The sequence below is a fragment of the Protopterus annectens genome, chromosome 1.part0, assembly GCF_019279795.1.
Source record: "Protopterus annectens isolate FY-2018-M chromosome 1.part0, PAN1.0, whole genome shotgun sequence".
Taxonomy (NCBI): Eukaryota; Metazoa; Chordata; order Ceratodontiformes; family Protopteridae; genus Protopterus; species Protopterus annectens.
In genome coordinates, this window is record NC_056725.1 from 42,058,966 (window position 1) to 42,079,804 (window position 20,839).

The 20,839-nt window shown below is 44.5% G+C and overlaps 1 protein-coding gene across 4 annotated transcripts in view; it reads right to left on the reverse strand.

The window, feature by feature from the left end:
* The window catches only part of LOC122810216 (kinesin light chain 1-like), a 2,247,025-nt gene that overhangs the window by 510,042 nt on the left and 1,716,144 nt on the right, over nt 1-20,839 (reverse strand). For all 4 annotated transcript variants that reach the window (XM_044081914.1, XM_044081987.1, XM_044081756.1 and 1 more), the window contains one exon: nt 15,483-15,532. In XM_044081914.1, the coding sequence (XP_043937849.1) occupies nt 15,483-15,532 (50 nt within the window). The remainder of the gene's footprint in view (nt 1-15,482; nt 15,533-20,839) is intronic.

A 20,839-nucleotide genomic window follows, 5' to 3' on the forward strand; every position in this document is an offset into this window, starting at 1 on the left:
GTCCCAGGGGCAATAGCATATTGTATAGTATTGTATTGTAATGTAATGTATTGTGTTGTATTGTATTGTATTGGTATGTTGAGGTGTCTCCTTCGTGGAGTGGAACCACTGCTGCTGTGCGCCAGTGTACAGGTGCATATCCTGTAGTCAGGCTAGAGTTACATAGCATTTCTATATGTGTGTTTAGCTCCGGTTAAAGTTTATGTAGCATGCAACTGGGGATACCATCAGGTCCCATTCATGTTATGTATTCTGCTGTCCTGAGGGTGGCTCTCACCTGGACATCTGTGATGACAGGGAGGTTACAGTCAGCTGGGATAACTATGTCTTATTTTGGGGGAGAGGGCGGGGTGACACCTGCACTGAACCTGTCTGCCACAATGTTGTCGATATCTGTGGTGTCAGTGAAATATTTGTAGTTGTGTACTAACTATGGGCATAGAGGATGGATCCTGACCAGGTTGCTAACATAACTGAAGAAGGCCTTCTGGTTATCTGTAGTGTCCCTCTTGATTTCCCTCTCAAAGTTGCCCATGGATTTTGTATGATGGAAAATAGATCCTTACTAGTGCTGCTCAGACATGCCCTCCCTTTATGGAATTATGCTATGTCTTGCAGTAGCTTCCATCTTCTGTAATACAATTTGTCTATGGCTGGGGTCCACCAGACAGGATGCTGTCCCTTTGTGGAGAGTGTCTTGGTCATATATGGGATTGCATGATCCATGCATTCTCGGAGATGTCTGTAGAAAGCAATTGTGTAGGGGTCAGCATTGTGGGTTGTATCTGCCACTGGCCCAGTGGGCTGAAAGGATACCATGTCACTGTTACAAAGTGTAAAGTTTGTATCTGTAATGTTATGCACTATAGTCGTTTGTGCTGGTGGTGGAGGTGGGATATGTATATCCAGGGCAATCAGTGTGTGGTCAGCTCACAGTAGTTGATGATGTAAGCCGTACAGTACCTAGATACAAACCCCCAGAGTGAGGAGGTGCTCTTGACCTGAATCAGTGTTCTGACTGCTGGGGTTTGGTAGTATGTCGTATAGAGTGTGCCAGGTACTGTTGCACAGTTGCTGGCTGAGCACTGATACCTGGCCATCTACATGTGTATCCACCAATAGATAGACAGATGCTACATATGTGAGATATGTTGTATCATAACAGTCGAGTAGCATGTGTAGTATGTGTGCCAAATTCTGCTAACATATATTGCTGATACCAGGTTATTTTCTTTCCCAGGTACATGGCCCACCCGCGGAATCCCACCTACTCCACAGCTGAGGATGAGGAGATACACCACAGCTTGGTGCGGGATTATGCAATACTCTTTTCCCGCACCAGCCAGAATCAGCAGGAGAGGGCTGCACTGTGGCAAGACCTTGTCCGTCGGGTAAATGACATAGGCACACATAATAGGACATATGAGCAGGTACGACATCACTGCAGTGATTTAATCAGACATGTCCATCAGCGTGCATTGGATATCCACAGGCAACAGGTCGCCACAGGTGGTGGGGTGGCTACACATCCCCCACTCACCAGACTGGAGGGACTACTTATGAGTGTAGTGGCTCCAGTCCGCCAGCAACAACAACAGCAGCAGACATGCATTATGATGGAGGCTGGAGCCACGCAGCAGCAAGACAGTGAATGTGCAGGTAATATGCCATATGTATAGTTGACTGTTGTGTACACTGGTAGTTAATGCATGTGTGAGGTGTGTCCTTGGGTTGTAGCTGTCACCATAGTATTTAATGAGCAAGTGTGATATCCTCAATATTAGCAGCTGACCTGTGAAAGGCGACTGTTGTACTACTGACCTGTATCATACTCAGTAACAATGGCACAGTTGTGCCCACTGACATTAGTTTCTTCACGTCTGCAGGACCCTCTGGTATAACAGCAATGCAGCTAATCCATGCTGGTGAGTGTGTATTAACAATTCCTGTAATAGTGTTGATAGTAATAGTACTATTTGGCTCACTTAGTAGTGCTCTTTGTATGCATGTAGGTGTGTCTATGTCTGTGTGTTGATATCACGCATACTGAGTACTGTACAATTGTGTGAAACTGTGTGCATGTGTCCATGTGTGCTTGTGTGCATGTGTGCATGTGTGCGCATGTGTGCGCATGTGTGCATGTGTGCATGTGTGCACGTGTGCATGTGTGCATGTGTGCACCTGTGCATCTGTGCACGTGTGCACGTGTGCATGTGTGCACGTGTGCATGTGTGCACGTGTGCATGTGTGCACCTGTGCATGTGTGCATGTGTGCATCACTGGTAATGTGCAGACATTGTAAACTGTGTTTCCTGTTTCCCTCCCACAGGTTCTGTTGCTGCTCTGGTGTCATGTAGCAGGGAAACTGAATCAGGTGACGTGGGTACTGATAATGATGACATCTGTGTAATGGCACAGGAAAGTATGCCAGGGTCCGCCTTTGGTCAGCCGATTGACAGTACACAGCTGTCGACCCCATCAATGTGCACAGTTATCCTGCCAATACACCCTTTGTCACCAATGTCCCTAGGTGATGGACAGCATACAGTGGGCATTGACCAGGGTCATGTGGTATCTGTGGCACATGCCTCCCCACACAGCAGCCATGGGCATGGCCCAGAGATGGTACCACACAGACAGATGTCCAGGGATTCTCGTGGGAGCATCTGTGGGCATACTGCCCCTGTCAGCCGTGCCCAAAGAGGTCTTACAACCTCAGCTATGTTTTGGGCTGTCATGCAGGCACAGTCACGTATGGAACGGTACACCAGACAGGGTCTGAGGGAGCTGACAGCATGTCGCACAGCCATGACTGACAGTATGCGTGACATTGCGGCTGCCATCCGTGATTTCACTGATGTCATAGACAGACATTGTGGGCACATATTAGACCGGTTCCACAACTACATGTCCATGAGCCAGGGTGATGGTGGGCAGTTGAGGCATCGACGTGGCAGTATGCTAGCAACAGCAGCAGCTGGCAGTCGTCGTGGACGACAGCAGGGCCGTGGCCGCCCCCATAGTGCCAGCAGCAGCCCCAGCAATGCTGGGTCTGTGCTGTCATCAGACCACCCCAGGAGACCACGTGCACGTGGCTCTGGCCAGGCCCGACAGGGATCTGTGTCCAGTCAATGAACACCTGCTTCTGATGACAGTACCCAGTCTGGGTTGGTACCGGATACGGTCCGTAGCACCCCTGCAAGGCACAGGTACCGTGTCTGCTAGGGACTGATCTGTATGACCTGGCAAGTACAGTCTGTGGCTGTCCACAAACACCAGTATATGGCAGCCATGAGGTGGAACTGTGTGCATCCATACACATATGCGAATTGACAACACCTAGGGCTACCGCATACACGCACACACTGCATCAACATTGCCCCACCTTCTACTGCTGTCCCTCACCAACACACATACATGTCAATTGGTGGTATCGGTGGCTGACTCAGGCATACCAAGTTCACACCCTGTGCATATGATGAAACTGTGCCACCTCCTGCAATCTGTAGCAACTGTGCAGGTACAGGTTAACATGTTGCTGATGCACAGGGTGACCACATAGATGTGTAGTAATAGTATCATGTTGTTAACAGTACTGTCTGATGAATTAATTGTGGGTATATCACAGCATGCCTGATGCAGTAAGTGTGTGATTGTCGTGTCCTGTTGTCTACACCCATGGTAAGTACCATAGTGTATCATCTGCACATGTTGGCATACTGGTGGTAATGATGTCAACAGAAGGCTACATACATAGGTAGCACAGGGGATAAGGTAATGAATGTAGTAATACACAATGATGGACATGTAAATTGCAAGTGGCATGTTGCCCACACTGGACTCTGCAATGCAGATGTTTGAGGATGTTGATATGTGTGCAGTACTACACGACTGGTACAGGACACACAGGAGCAACCTAGCACTGCATGCTCACATCTCATACCATGCTAGACAGCCCCAACACACATAACTAACTGTCACAGGAGGGAGAGTCCCTATATATGTCAGGGATACTGTGGTGGAAGGCCAGGTAGCATACATCCTACTAAGTATGGAACCACTGAGTGAAGGCTCAATGTCTATTTGACATGTGTATTACTGCAGGTATGAGCACATGGGTTTCCATCCAGTTATTGTACATCCTGACAGTACATGGTCTGTACACTTGTGTGCACTGAGACTGGACCCTAGCCATCTGACCCGTGTATGTCCATGTACATGTGCATAGTGCCTGCATATTTGCAGGGTTACCTACTGGAACTGGTACAGCTTGTTTGTTGTACAATGGACTACATGCAACCCTGTTTACTGTAGCTTTGTTTGCATGCATGTTTGCTTGCAATTACCCTGGAATACTGATCACACCTGCAATGCATAGTTATAGAGCTTCTGTGGACTCCTAGTGCCATCTGCATAGCTTACTATATGTATGTCCACGTCCCACTTGACAGGATGTCACTGTTTGTCCTGTTCACATGTACATTGCCTGTGACACAGTGAATATGACTTACCTGGCATGTGTCCACGTGAGCAGTCATATATGCTACTGCTAACTAATCACAGGCACTACACCTTCACATATTCATCTTCTGTTGAACTACCTGCTTCACTAGGGATGGCCTGCACCTGTCACCCCTGGGCTTTCAGATATTGGCAAAGGCTCTTGCTACCCCCATAGTGTCTATGTTAGGCAAGGCTCAAATGACAAACCCACCTTCATAGGTATCACAAGGGATAAGAAACTAAGAGTAATGCTACCCAATGCCAGAAGTCTAAACCTCCAGATGCATGCACCCAAAACACTCCTTGGCATGGAGAACATCGATATCTGTGCAGTAACAGATGTCTGGTTCAGGGCTACTGAGAGCACACCAGCACTACCAGGTTTAACCTGGTTGATTTCTTTGAAACAGTCACCAAGGCCATTGACGAGGGAAGGTGGTTCACACAGCCTACCTGGACCTTGCAAAAGCCTTCACAACAATACCCCACTTGGGCATTCTAGAGAAGCTCACCAGCTTAAATATAAGCCACTATGTCACTAGATGGATTGCACAGTGGCTCAAGGACAGAACCCACATGGTTAGAATTGCTGGAGCCATGCCAGACTCCAAACAAGTTACGAGTTGTGTCCCACAAGGCTCAGTCCTGGGACCTCTCTTGTTTGGTATATATTTATTGGAGGTACAGGCCAACACGGACAGACTGTGGCTGACCAAATATGCAGATGACTGCGAACTGGCCACCATAATCGACTCTCCAGCTGACACAAGCATCTTCCAAAGGGGCATCATAGAAACAGACAACTTGTGCCAGAGCCATGGCCTTCAGCTGAACAGTGTTTAGAAAGGGGAATGTGCATCCTGTAGTCTGTTCACCTAGTTGCCAAAAGGGACATTGTCCTCACACACACTAACCCCCCTCAGCCAAAAGCACACACTTGCCATTTGCAGGATTCAAACCCCTATCTGACTGTGTTATGATACTCGAGACAGACACATTCGCAGAGTGTGCTATTTGCATTACTGGGAGGTTTTCCTTCTCTTGCTGTACTTATAGGGTGCTGACATCATCAGTGTGTAGAAAGGGAAATGTGCATCCTGTAGTCTGTTCTCCTAGTTGCCAAAAGGGACATTTCCCTCACACACACACTAACCCCCCTCAGACAAGCACATACACTTGCAGTTTACAGGATTCAAACCCCTACCTAACTATATTATGATATTTGAGACTGACGCATTAGCAGAGTGCGCTATTTGCATTATTGGGAGGTTTCCCTTCTCTTGCTGTACTTATAGGGTGCTGACATCATCAGTGTTTAGAAAGGGAAATGTGCATCCTGTAGTCTGTTCTCCTAGTTGCCAAAAGGGACATTTCCTTCACACGCAATTGCGCGCACACTAAACCCCCTCAGACAAACACACACACTTGCTATTCGCAGGATTTAAACCCCTACCTACCTATGTTATGACACTTGAGATGGACACATTAGCAGAGTATGCTATTCGCATAACTGGGAGGTTTTTCTTCTCCTGCTTTACTTATAGAGTGCTGACATCATCGGTGTTTAGAAAGGGGAAAGTGCATCCTGTAGTGTGTTTTCCCAGTTGCCAAAAGGGAAATTTGTCTCCCACAGACTTATATACACACCAACCCCACTCACACTGAGCATTTGCAGGATTCAAACCCCTATCTAATTATGTTATGACACTTGTGATGGATGCATTAGCGGAGCGCTCTATTCGCCTTACTGGGAGCTTTCCCTTGTCCTGCTATACTTATAGAGTGCTGACATCATCGGTGTTTAGAAAGGGGAATGTGCATCCTGTAGTGTGTTTTCCTAGTTGCCAAAAGGGACATTTCTTTCCCACAGACTTACACACACACCAACCCCACTCACTCACACGGAGCATTCAAACCCCTACCTAACTATGTTATGACACTTGTGATGGACGCATTAGCGGAGCACGCTATTCGCATAAGTGGGAAGTTTTTTTTCTCCTGCTGTACTTATAGGGTGCTGACATCATCGGTGTTTAGAAAAGGGAATGTGCATCCTGTGGGGAGGCAGACACCAAGCACACTCTGGCTTAGCTGTCATTCCCTAGGGCAAACAGCCTAGTTTTGACCTCTACACCCATATGTTTAATTGTCAAATGCACATTATTTGTTGCTGGTAGACTGTTTGCAAATCTTTATTGCCATAGCATTCCCTGTTTGTATGAACAGCTTGTGCATCTGTGGAAGATGTTTGCATATGGGAGGGATTCATTGTATCACGTACGTCTCTGTAGTCATTTAACTGTGTGCACTGGGCAGACTGCTGTAATGTGGTTGGTTCCTGGAATAACACATAAAAATACCAGATATGTGTGTCCAACTGCTAAACTGAGATTTGGCCTAAGTGTGTGAGCATGCCCAGTTCAGCCTTCCCATGGCATGTTGTCTGACATATGTCTCATTTATCAAAGTGTGTGAGCATGCCCAGTGTGAGCATTCCATATGTTGGACTCTGCAGCCCACCACATTTGTGGATGAGTGTGAACTTCAACAAATATCACCCGCTTATGGTTGTGTGTTGTGTGTCATGTTGTGTAGTTACTGTACAACTGCTTTGTGTGTGAACACAACAGGATTATACTGTGCCTGCAGTGTTTGCATGGGATACTTTGCATACAGTTGTCAACATCCTTTCACACTGACCTAACACTGTAGTACTGTATAGTGTACTGGTAGTACTTTGACTGTGGTGGACAGTATCCTGGGCTTTAGTGCTATCACTGCTTTACATTTCGATAGTGAGCACAGCAGCCTGGTTAGGGGCCAGTTGTGTACATCTGACCATGTTGCATTCTGTTCAGATATGAACTACTTAAACCAGGCTTGTCCAACATTGGTAGTGTATTCCACAACATAGGTGTACATTTGCAAACACTAGCGATGTGCCCTAGTCCATGTCTAATGCTAGTTGGAGAGTGTGTTTGTCCTTCAACACACATTGTAAGTGGAGTTTGCCATGACATATGTCATGGTTAGTATACTGTGCCTCTGTCTACCTGTGACATGACAGTGATACCCAGGATAAAGCTACCATCTCCCATCCACTCATCAAGATTCCTATTGAGGAAGATTGATAAGTGACTCTATGGGTAGCCTGTACTGGGGGTTCACTCATGGGTGGGGGTGGCTTCTGTGTTATGGATCATGCAGAACAGCTTGTCCTATGTAAGTCAGTGCTGGAGTTCAGGTCTCTCATGTGCATAGCTCACTGCCATTCAGATTGTACAAGGTGCAGTATGATTATTGATACCAGCAACACAGGCAACACATGGCATCTGTGCAAGCTCTTTGATACTCCTGGTGAGGTACTGTTGGGGACTTTACGGCTGATGGAGATGTCTGCTGAGGTACATCCCACAGGGGCTATTGTAGTCAATTGTACCGCTGATGAAGGATGACTGCAGAGCCACAATGATCTCCCCTTATCTAGATCTGACAACCTTCATGATTAGGTTGGTATATGGTATGTTTCTGTAAACACTACAGCACATGTTTGTCCAATGCAGGATATCTATCACCTTGTGTCCCCAGGTCTCTCATTACATGTTAACTACATAATGGGTTAACACCTATGTGGTAATTGGTGGGCACTTACTGTATATCCACGGGGGTTGACTATACATGTTTCTGCAATTAGCTTGCTGACATGGCTATGGCACCAGCTGTCTGTTTCTATGTGGCCCTTTTGTGGGATGCTTGTGTCAGCTGGTGGATCATATGTGGTGAGCAGTTTGTAGTCCTCTGCAAACATGTTCGGACACAGTCCTTCCATGTTTGCCTGTACCTATGGGACATATATACCAGACGAGGGAGATCCCAGGACCAAGCCTTGTGGGATGCCAGTTATATCTGGTTTGTAGTCTGACATGGCTGCAGCATGTCTGACCATGTCTGTTCTGTCCTTGGTCTGGTTTGCAACCCCTCTAGTGACATAGGGGTTTATATTTAAGCTGGTGAGCTTATCTATAATGAACACGTAGGGTATTGTATAGAAGCCTTTGCAAGGTCCAGCTACGCTGTGTGGACCACATTGCCCTCATCAATGACCTTAATGACTGTTTCAATTGAGTCAAACATGTTTAGGGGCAGGATCTGCACTTAAGAAAGCCACACTGGGTAGGGTCCGGTGTCAGTAGGTCCCCAATATCTTTATGTCTGTGGTACATGCTGATCCTTTCTATATCTGTGCAGACCGAGCTTCTCAGGATTCTGGGGTAGTAGTTTTCAGTATCCATTCAGGCAACACCTTTGTTGAGAAGGACCACTGTTGTTGTACACTGCTCTTTGGGTACATATTCTGTGGTAAGGCTGACATTGAGCAGTAGTGTGGTTTGGCATTCCATTCATCTTGGAGTCCATGTTGCACTAAGCCCAGGACACCATCTCATACCATTGCTGCTGTGTGTTTTGCTTTGTAGATGTTGGCTGTTACCTCAGCATCTGCAATGTCAGGGGGCCAGCAGTCTGCTGGGATAGATATTCTGCATTCGGGGGCGGGGGATTTGCACTGCACCTGTCAGGATGTATGTTGGCAATATGTGTGTGTGTTTGTGATATTTGTGTGATTCAGAGCATATCTGTGAATTCCCAACATGGTTCCTACCATCAGTTGTGAAAGCCTTGGGATTATCCTTAGTGTCCTGTACAATTTGTTACTTCATAGGTTCATATGTTCATACTAGGCTATCCACCCTAGGGCATTTGTTAGCCTAGCCAGAGTGTGTGTGGCTTTTGCCACCCCTTGCTATGTGAATATTATGGCCATTTATGATTTGCTTTGCTGTGCCTCTGTCTGGACATGACACAGTGAAGACCCCTAGTGTAACTCTACAATCATCCATCCACTTGGCAAGATTCCTGTTGAAGAGTGTCAGTGAGGGGCTCTGCCTAACATGGAGTGGGATTCTAGTCCAGGGTGTGGGGAGCCTCTGGATTATGTATCTGTCCCACCAGCACATCCTATTTCATTATTTGTTGAGGTTGACATCTCTCACTCTCACAGCTCCGATGGATTTGAGTTTTCTGGGGTGGAGCATGTCCATTACTCCTGTGTTGGGCATGGCCTTCTACAACAGGCATGCAATGCCTCTGTGTAGGCAGTATGTGACTGCATTCAGCTGGGGTGTCTACAGCCAGGCAGCATATGACATATTTGAGACCCTTTATCCTCTTGGTGAGGTACCTTTGAGGTCTTTCTAACTGCTGCAGGTGTCAGGTAAGGTACATCCCATATGAGGCATTGTACTAGATTATGGGTGTGATTAGAGAACAGTATAGGGGCACAATGACCTCTGTTGACGTAGATGTGAATCCTTTCCTTATACGGTGTCAAATGTAGACAGTCTTCCTAGCCACATTGGCAATGTGGGTGTCACATAACAGGTTACTGTCCACTTGTGTCCCTAGGTCCCTGGTTACTCCTTCCATACATAATGGTTTACCACCTACGTGGTAATTTGTGGTACCTTGTTTAATATTTGGTGGGACATTCATACTGTCCAGTGTCTTCAGGACGGCTGGGTGGGGTTCCTGTGTGTGGGAGTGTGGTCTGTAGCATGCTACAGACTGTACAGCAGTCTTGCGTACAGTTAGTTGCACATGGGTGGACTCCAATGCCTTGTGCATTGTCAGTTACCTGGATGTATGGGTGTCTGTGCTGAATATGGATACTCACCCTCCTTTTATGTTTTGTTCCAGGTTTTGGGGCCATGACACATGATACGTGGTATAACCTGGTAGTGCTGGTGTGCTGTCAGGAGGCTTGCAGCAGGTTTCTGTCACTGCACAGACATCGATGTTCGCCATACTGGGGATGGCCTTGGGAGCATGCATATTGGGGTTTACACATCTGGCATTGGTCAGCATTACCCTTATGTTTCTTTCCACTTATGTTTTCTAGGGTGGTGGGTCAGTCTTTTCAGCCTTGCCTACAAAAGGCTCTATGGAGGTGGCAAAGGCCTTATCCAATATTCAGACGCCCAGGGGTAACAGGTGCAAGCCATCCCAAGAACAGCTGCATGGCTTGTCAAGCATGACATCCCAAGCAGACAGACATTGGATCCCCTTGGAATGACACCAGTAAGTGTGCCACTTGCTATGACTGATCATTCCGTGTTTGTACTGTGGCAAAATTCTTGGTAAGGGTAGGATACTGCAAACGGTGAGTGTCATACCGGCCTGGACTACATAATCAGAGAGCTCATCTATGTCTCTTTTCATGTAGTCTAGGGAGGTACATCTCAGGTCATTCACACCAGCATGGACTATGACTGCATCATATTTCTACTTGCTTTGGAGTGACCTGCATACTTCTGTTATGTGGCGTATTGTGGCAGCCTACAGGCAGCTTACTGTACCCTTTCTCTTGTTCAGTCTGGTGAGCGGGACAGCAGTGTGTCTGACTATGGAGTCACCTATTACAACTGTATCAGGCATGTTGTTTCTCCTTCTGGCCTGTGACTGTTTGGCACACCAGCTTTGTGTACTATGTGTTGCACGTGCTATGTTTGGAGGTTGTTTGATTGGGTATCTGCTTTAGAGGCCTCGGTTGGTGTGCTGTGTTTGTAATTTGTGCCTCCGGGAATGTTTTTCTGTGTTTATGTGTTTGGTTTGCAGTTGTGATTGGTCTATGTGGGACTGTGTTTGTGGTGTGTGTGGTTACCTTTTCCTCCTGACTAGTTTTGGGAGTACTGAGTTGAGGGAGCTCAGCCTCTAGTTTAGATAGCTGGTTGCATCTCTCACATATATTTGTATTTCTTGGGTGGAGTTGGGGGTTGTTTGTGTACTTGGGGCAGGTGTAACATTGCCTCAGGATTCACAGATTCAACTTGTTGTGGCTGGCCTTAGTGGATTGTATGTGTGGACAGATTTTATTGCCATACTACTGATCAGTGATTATTTCATTGTTTATGTTTGCTCTATCATGTAGTAGCTTCCTCATTCTCTTGCATGGTTTGGTTATGGCTGGTGTCCACCATGCCAGATTCCTGCGTGTATGGCATTGTGTCTTGTTTTAATTTAGGATTGCATAATCCAAACATTCCTGGCAGTGTTCATGGAATGGCTGTATTACAGGTTCTGAGGTGTGGCCCATATTTCACACCTGCACAGGACCTTTAATGGATTCCACATCAGTTTGGAGGAGTGCAAATATTGCTTAACACATGTTTTCCACTGTGGTTTTCTGGCCAGGGACTGTGGTCAGGATTTGTATATCCAGTGTGATTACTCTATGGTCTGGTTTTACCAGTGAGCAATACACTTCTCATCTTGCCATCCAGTACCCATGTTGCTGATTATCACATCCAGTATGCTTACCCCTCTTGTGGGAGTGGTACGTTGTTCCTGGGCCTTTTGGTTTATGGATTCTATGAACTTTTGTCCTACACTGTTGGAGCTAGTATAATGCTCCCAGTCTATGTCTGGGTATTTTCAGTCACCCAATATAATGTGGTTTGGAGGACTTGATATATTCATGTATTCCAGCATAGGCCAGGTGCAGTTCCTGGTGTTGGGACAGTAGTCTGTAGCAGGCTATACACTGGGGGGCAGTTTTAGCCACTGTTACTTGACCATGGCTAGTCCATGCTGCTTTTTGTTGTGGTACCAACATGGGGGTGTGGTTATCCTTGACAATTCTTGCTAGTCACCCTCCTTTGTAGCTTGTTCCATGTTTTGAGGCTGTACAGCACAGTATGAGGTGTAACCTGGTAGTGTTAGGGTGCTGTTGTGATCCTTGGCTCAGTTTTCTGTTACAGCGCAGATATCGCCATTCTCCATACTGGGTGAGTTTAGACTGCATGCATCTTGCTGTTTCGACTTATCCCTTATCTTATTCTTATCCCTTCTGATACCTATGGAGATAGGTTTGTGTTTTGAGCCTTACCTATTCAGGGCACACTGTGGGTAACAACAGCCTTTGCCAGTATCCATACGGCCTGCACTGATAGGTGCACGCCAGTCCTAGCAGGTGGTGCATCATGTCATGCTCAGCATGTCATCCCAGACTGGCACACATTGGATCCCCTTTGACTAACTGCGATACTTCCGTCAATTATTGCACTTGATCATCTCATTGTCATGTTGTGGCATGATGCTTGGTGAGGGTAGGATGTTAGTCAGGGTCCTCAGGTTTGCATATAGTACATGGTGTTACATTACTTAACACATAGTATTCATGCCTCAGGTGGTGCTGCAGGGCTGCCTCTGTTGGATGCGCATATTACACTTCCCTGTACATGTTTGAGAGCAGGTTGTGTCATGTTAGGCATCCCTGTTACTATATGAGTGAGTCAGAGAGGGGTATCATTCCCAGGGTTCCTACTGAGCCAGTGTATGTGCTATGCGTTGCCCCTTTGCCAAGGCCAGGGCATACTGGGCACGCCTCCTTCTGCCTACTGGGGCAGGCTCAGGTTGTTCCTCCTCCGAGTCACGCTCTGCCTGTGATGGCCTTGGCAATGGTGGGGGGCTGTTTGGCCCGGCCCTATGCTGGTCCTGCTGCAGCTGTTTTTGCAAGATCATATTATGTAGCATAGCACATACCATGACAGTTTGGGTACATGTAGTTGGTGTGTACTGCAAGGCTCCACCAGATGTGTCCAGACACCGGAACCATGACTTGAGCAGCCCAAACACATGCTCTATTACATTACGTGTGTGTGCGTGTGCCTCATTATGGCATTCCCATTCAGGTGTGTGTGCGTTTCTGATGGGTATCATCAGCCACGGCTCCAGTGCATAACCTGCATCCCCCACTAGGTGCCCGTGCGGGATGTCCCCATTGGCAAATGTCTGGTACAGCTGCGTCAAATGCCAGATGTGAGAATCATGGTAGCTCCCAGGACAGCCAGCACACACATTCATTATTATGCCCTGGGCATCACACATGACCTGGCAGTTAATGGAGGGGAAGCCCTTGCGGTTGATGTATGCCCTACCCCGCTCACCGGCTGGTGCTTTGATGCGTATGGGCATGCAGTCTATTGCACCCACTACCTCAGGGTATTCCGCTATTTGCTGGAAGAGACGCATATTGATGGCCAATACCTCACGGGCATTGGGGAAATATACATGATCACCGACATGTGCTGACATGGCATCCAGGAACTGGTGCAGTACCCTGGAGGCTGATGCCTGTGATATCCCCATCATATCACCAGTTGGTCTCTGGAAGGTACCTGTTGCTAGTATTCTTAGGCCAACACATACCTTGGTTTCCACTGGGATGGGCTCCCCTCTGTTGGTTCTGTGTGTGAGGCGTGGCCTGCACAGCTCCACTATTTGCTGCAGGAGGTCTCTGTCCACTCTATAGCGCTCTACTATCTCCAGCTCATGTAACCCGTGGTAGGTGACCCTGGGCCTATACACTCTTCTCCGTCTCCTCACTGTGGGTTGTCTGGCACCATCTGCATTGTCACCACCCTCAGCAAGTCGCCTATGTCTCATTATGACAGCTATGGCAGCCCCTAACATTTCTGCTCTGAGTTCAGCTTTTTCAGTTTTCACTTCTGATAACTTAACTTCTGTCTTGCAGTGTCTCTTGAGAGAAACATCCTGCACTGCTGTTTGCAGAGTTTTAAGTGCTGGGCTGGGCTACTATTCTGCCTGTGTAATTGCCTGCATCTAATTGTTTTCACCTGCTAGCTCCAGCAGTATCCCATGCTAGCTTCCTACTAATTCTACTAACTGTTGCTTCCTTTTTCCTTTCTGTTTCCTCAGGGTGGAGCCGTGTGTAAACCAGCAGAAACACGCTCACAGTGGCTTACACGCGCGCACACATACGTACACAGTTCAGAATCTGCTTATTCGGATTACAACGCGTGCACACCCACGCAAACAGTGTTAAACATCTCCCAACACGCTCCCACATGCTCAGTCTGCCTTACACGCACACACACTGCCTTACTCGCGCTTCATGGTGTGCACACGTGCGCATACACGTCCAGCAAGAAACTTTGATGTAGGCAACAGTGTACACCTTCCATTTCTTGACTTTTTCATGCTTAGTTAGTGGCACACCTCTTTCCATGATATCTGTTTGACATCTGTCATGTAACTCTGACCTCCAATAAACTGCATTTCTTTCTACCATTCCCCCCCTGTGATGTCACCTATCTCCTACTCTGTTCCTCCCCCTTCTGTAACTCTTACACTACTCAGACTGTGCTCATTTGCTATGTGACAGTGGAATTCAGTATCCTTACACTCATTTGTATCAGATTGCCTACTAATGCTTAGTTACATGTCTTAGACTCAGCTTCCCCCCTTAGCAACCACTACACAGTGGCCATGTTGGTTTTGGTCTGCTGGTCCCTGCATTGACATTCCATGTATTGCATAAAACCTACATTTGTAGGTTTAAAATCTTCATTTTTATGTTGCGCGGGGCTGCGCTGGGTTTAAACATCGGCAATCACCGAAAAAAAATTATATTTTTAATATATTTGCATCAGGTTACTTTGCCAATGGCCACATATTTGGCCATTGGCATGCTGCCTGACACATATGGACCCTTTATTTGGAGCTGACATGGCTCCATTACAGTTTTGGCAGAAACGTACTCAGTTGTCAACTGAGTACATTTCTGCAGCTAAAACGGCTCTTACACGGGCTGTTCTGGGCTTCCTGGATCGCTAATCATCCTCATTTGCATGCTATTCGGCTGCAAGTGAGGTGATTAGCTTATCCACGCCCACTCCATGTAAGAGCCGTTTTAGCTTGTCTCTTACACGGACTTTGGGCTGTTCCTGGATCGCGAAGGCTGCATGGAGTCTTACACTACTCTTAGACTCCGTGCAAGCCTTCGTGAATCCAGCCAACTATCTCTGCAGACTTAAATTTTTGTTGGGGGTTGTTCAGGTCCTTACAGAGAGATGTTTGAAATTTGTGGGGAGAAAAAAGATTATTTGGTGTACAAATCTTACCCCATGCTGGTCACCCCTTTCTCTGCTTGTCCACAGTGGTCTTCTAATACCTGTGGGGGAAAAAATATGTAGTATTAAACTGTCCATAAAATTTAGGTTAGCTTATTCCTTCAAAACAGATACAAATCATAACACACATATATATATATATATATATATATATATGCATTAAAATAAAAAGATTACTACACATTATATGCAGGCAGAGTTATTTTAAGTTAATCAAGTCAAAACAATGCATGAAAAATTTGACATTTCATTATATTGTATTTTTCCTCCTTCAGCAGTGCAGATTGTGATATAATTAATATGTGTGCATTAAAACATACCTTAAATATAGGTAGAATAGTTATTAAGCCAGTCAGAACACCCATGGTCAGACATTTGACTTTTCATCTTGTTATGCCTTCCATTTCCATCTTATGCCATTGGATCATATGACCATTTGTACTAAATATTAGCCTGCTCCCTTTTTCCATTGCTTAAAAGCAATTCATTTTCCACTGATGTGTACTGAAATATATGCACACAGTCCAGTGCAGAGTCAGTGTGTGCTAGAGATGAACAAGACAACCAGTGCTGAAATCCAGGACAAACATAGACCTTTCATGTGATTTCAAACAGGCTATCTGATGGCCAGCCTCATTTTGTTAACCAAGCACTGATTATTTGTGAAAATGGAAGCCTACTTTTGCTTAAACAGTGAGTCAGCGTATTCTCCCATGCTTTATGTCTGCACATGGCTGGAATTAACTTATTTTTACAATACTGACTTTGCATTTTTATTCTAGCTATGGAAATTGCTGCATTGTATTATATATGCTTGACTTTTTTGTGGGCATAAGTTTTAATTGTTTACAGAACAGCCTTATACAAGACTTGCATAAGGATTATGAGAAGATGACACACAACATACCAACAGCAAACTCAGCTATATACTCTTCAAAAACACACTAGCTAAACCTGTAGGTGGCAGCTTGAAAAGGAGTTTGTTTTGCAGCAGGTGCAGTCCTCCCTGTAATTCCCATATAGGGAGCTTCATCCCCACATTTTTACTTAAATATACTACACACACACACACACACACACACACACACACACACACACACACACACACACGAAAAACTGAAACACCCTAAAAGGTTGAAACGATACATGCACTGCAGTCTTACAGTTTATCCATATAATATAAAATTATTTATTCACTGCTCCAGCTAGGAGTGGTGAGTTAACATAAGACTAGAGAAGACAATAATTATTCTCTCTCCCGGGTTTTACTGACATTCATGCAGTCCTCATGCATGGTACACTGTATATTCATCAGTGGCATGCCCTTCATGAGAGATTCCTTTCTAAAGTCCTTTTCAGCTATTATAATTAGGCCCCACCCTGGCTAACATTCACAATGCTCATATCTTGTAATTCTTTATAAAACTCAACAAAGCCATTCCCAATTATTTACAATGCCAACGAGTCAACTAGTTTGGTAAATATAAACATCTTTCCATTTGTAAACTTCTGTCCATAACCTCTAAGAAGAAAAGTGAAAATATTTTAGGAAAGGAATAAAATAATAACAGATGTTAAAGATGACAAAAGACAGAAGATAAACATAAGCCACCTCTGTGGGGAGGCTCATAATAATAATAATAATAATAATAATAATAATAATAATAATACATTTGTTAACAAGGAACGCCCACTGGACACACAATCCCTTTTCAGGTGTGACTTGGGACCACTGTCTGGTTGAGTGACTTGCTCAAAGTCACACACTTGGCAAATGAGGGCAGAGGGACTCAAACACTTTACCACAGGAACTATTAATTCACAGCTTAACCATCTGTGCCAAATATAAATTTTAAAATTGTCTCCTAAATTCATGCTATTAATTAGGAGATCGGTTTATTTTATCCATGTACCTATTTCTTCTTGGGTTTTATATTTTGCCTAAGGTTCATCACCTAATTCAGGTGATATACCAGAGGTCCCCTTTCTTTTATATATATATATATATATATATATATATATATATATATATATATATATATATCAGTAATTTCCCTTTGTGAAATCTGTTGATCCTGAGTTCCATTTATTTGATTTTAAACATTTATTATTTATTTATTTATTTACATTTGTTGACCGGGAGTGTCCGACTGGACGTAGGTCCATTTTCAGCCGAGGCCTGGGGAGAAAAGCTCCACAGTTAAACAGACAGTAGTTACATTGGATTACATAGCGATTAACAATTTAACATAGCAATTAATTACAAACATATTTACAGATGAAAAACATAGTACATCAGTAGACAACTAGAATCTTTATCTGTGAAGTACATAACAGACATTAACAAATGTTACAATAAGAAGTTCCTGCTGTATAATAAGTACTTGGCTTATGAGCATCTGAGCTTGCTATAATCAAGGTAGTTAGTGGGGTGGAAAGAAAGGTAGTGGTTGGATTGGGTGGGTGATATTAGAGTGGGAGTTGCAAGGGCATAGCCAGCATGTTTTTAGATGCGCTTTTAGTAAAGTTTTGAAGTGGGTGCATGATGGTACGGAGGTAATTGTGGGTGGGAGGGAGTTCCATAACTTGGCTATGGCGCAAGAGAATAGTGCTTCACCAGCAGAGTTATTGGCTTTAGTGATCTGCAAGTGATTTTTGTTGCTGGATCCTGTTAGTTGCTCTTATGAGGGGACTGGTAACAATCAGGTAACGGAGTAAACTGATAAATGAACATATGATAGTGACAAAGGGTGGTTGTAGTTTTAAAAATGGTACCTGCCACAGGTAATATTTATTAACTTTGGGATTGGCTTAAGGTAATAAACAGGGAAGTGGGAGGGGGAAGAACAAGGGTGTAAGCAGGCAGTTCTTTTGTACTGCTGCTAATGAGCCAAAGCAAAGACACGTTCAGAATTGACCAAGGACTGCTCTGAAACTGTAAGTCATTTCTTAACCATTTCTCAGGTGGAAAAACAGGATAACTTTGTATTAGTAGGCTATTGTGGTCTCAGTTTAAATTAACAAACACACAGTATTGATCAGTTATGGATACTGTTTGCTAACAGAAGGGAATAAGAGAGAAAGTGGAAGATGAGTGTGTGTGTGTGTGTGTGTGTTTGGGGGGGGGGGGGCTGCTTACAAGCCAAAGCACAGTGCTCTCCAGGGGAAAATGAACATCCCAATAAGAGACTTTTTGTCAGCTTGTAGATTTCCTGATTATAATTTTTCCTGAACTTTCACTGAACATCTGTGCTTGCCTGTATATGTTTTTACAGAAATGTATTTTAATGCGTCTGCATGCATATTTTTCTTGTGTTTTCACTGAGTGATAATGCCTGACAAACTGCTTAAGGAACTGTGTTTTTTTGAAATGTCTACATGCTTGTGTTTTTCCAGCAGTTTCATGATTTTGGAGTGAAAATGTTTGATGGTGAAAGTGTGTATAGAAATCGGTTTATTTACAAATGTATACAACATGGCATATATTCATAACATCAAATGAAATATTGAAGCACGAAAGATGACTACATCATTTTGAATCACATAACATCAAAAGCCCTGCAACTAGTGCTTTAGCAGGGGACAAGCTCCATTGCATCCCGTCATGTGGGAGCTGTGTCCCACACACGTGCTCCCTGCTTGTTATATATACCAACTCCTGTATAGCCCTTCAGTGGGGAAAGAGATAATTATCCCCGCTGCATTGTAATCTCTTACAACATGCTACTGGATTTTTAGTGATGCTAAAAAAGCAGGTAGCACATAGACTTAATGTTCTATCTTTTGATGTTATGTGGTCAGTCTTTGTTATTTTTTCTTTTGATATTATGAATGTATCCCTTAAAATACAGCAATGATGATACTTAAGTGCTGCCTACATAAATGTACTTCCAACTGACTTTATTTTAAATTGTTGTAATATTTTTTCCTGCTGGAATTTCAGCGCTAATAAACACTTGGTAGTGTTCAGTGATGTATTTCAATGGAACTGTACTACAGCATTAGTAGTTATACATTCGTGTTCACAAAATAATCACAGCAAATCAACACTACCTTTTGTATTTATAAAATACTGCTTTCAAAAGGACTGTCAGAAAAGCAAGCGGTTAACTGAAAATGATTTTACATTATTCAAAGGACAAAAAGATCACAGAAAAGTAGCATACAGCATTAATGTCTTGATAAAATGTCAGTCACAAATGCCAATCAAAAGCAATAACAAACAACAGTGATTTTACATGATTCACAGAAAAAAGATGCTTATGGGAAAGAATATAAGAAGTCAAGGCCAATGTCAGTGGTCCCTGGCTGACTAAATCTGCAGTTGATTGCAAATTAGGAGCTGTCATTGAATGTCACACTGACACAAATGTTCTCCAGGAGGGGATGACACAGACAAACAACTGGTGTCAGAGCTGTGGACTAAAACTAAATGCCAAGAAATGCATAATGGTATTCTTTAGGGAGTCATCCATCCCTGGTAACTATCATATTGACAGCACACCCCTTAGAGTTGACCCAGTAGTCAGAGTCTTAGGGACACACATAGATAGTAATCTACCCTTTGACCATTATGTGTCTGCAGGGGTGAGGAAATCATTCTATGTTGCGCAACTTATAAACAAAGGTATGGCATCTAAGTCCAAGGAAGTAATTGTTCCACTGTATTCAGCATTCATCAGACCAATCATTGAGTACAGTGTCCCCTTTGGTATGTACCTAACTGGGCATATCCAACAATTGGAACATCCACAGAGGTTCCTCACTAAAAGAATACAGGGCATAAGTAAAATGTCCTATGCAGACCGCCTCAAGGCCCTATCCCTGTGTTCTGTCTTCTTCTGAGGGGAGATCTATGCCTGGCATACAGGGTGTTTTCAGACCCCACTCTGATGGACCTCCTGCACATCCACAAAACAAACAGCACCAGAATTACCCATTCTAAAGACTTAAACCTTGCCTGTGATATAAATAAGTCCTGCTGAAAAGATGGGTGTGTATCCTAAAGCCAAACCCGTCTATGGAACAGGCTGCCCATCCATGTGAAGCAGAGTTCCACCCTAATTCAATTCAAGTGCAACTTGGACAACTGGATGGGAAACCACAAATTCATCCCTGGTTTGGCACCTATGTCGCTAATGGACACAGGTAACCTGTAAATGGTTTATCACCCAGGCCCATTCTTACACTTATCAAGGGTATCAGAACTTGTCAGAGATTTGGGATGCATGGCTAGGCTTACAAAGACCCTTGTGGCTGTTAGCCTAGTAAACACCTGTAGGTATAAATCATTGCACTTGCAAAAAGTAAAGTATGCCCATTTTACAAGTACTGCTAGAATCACTAAC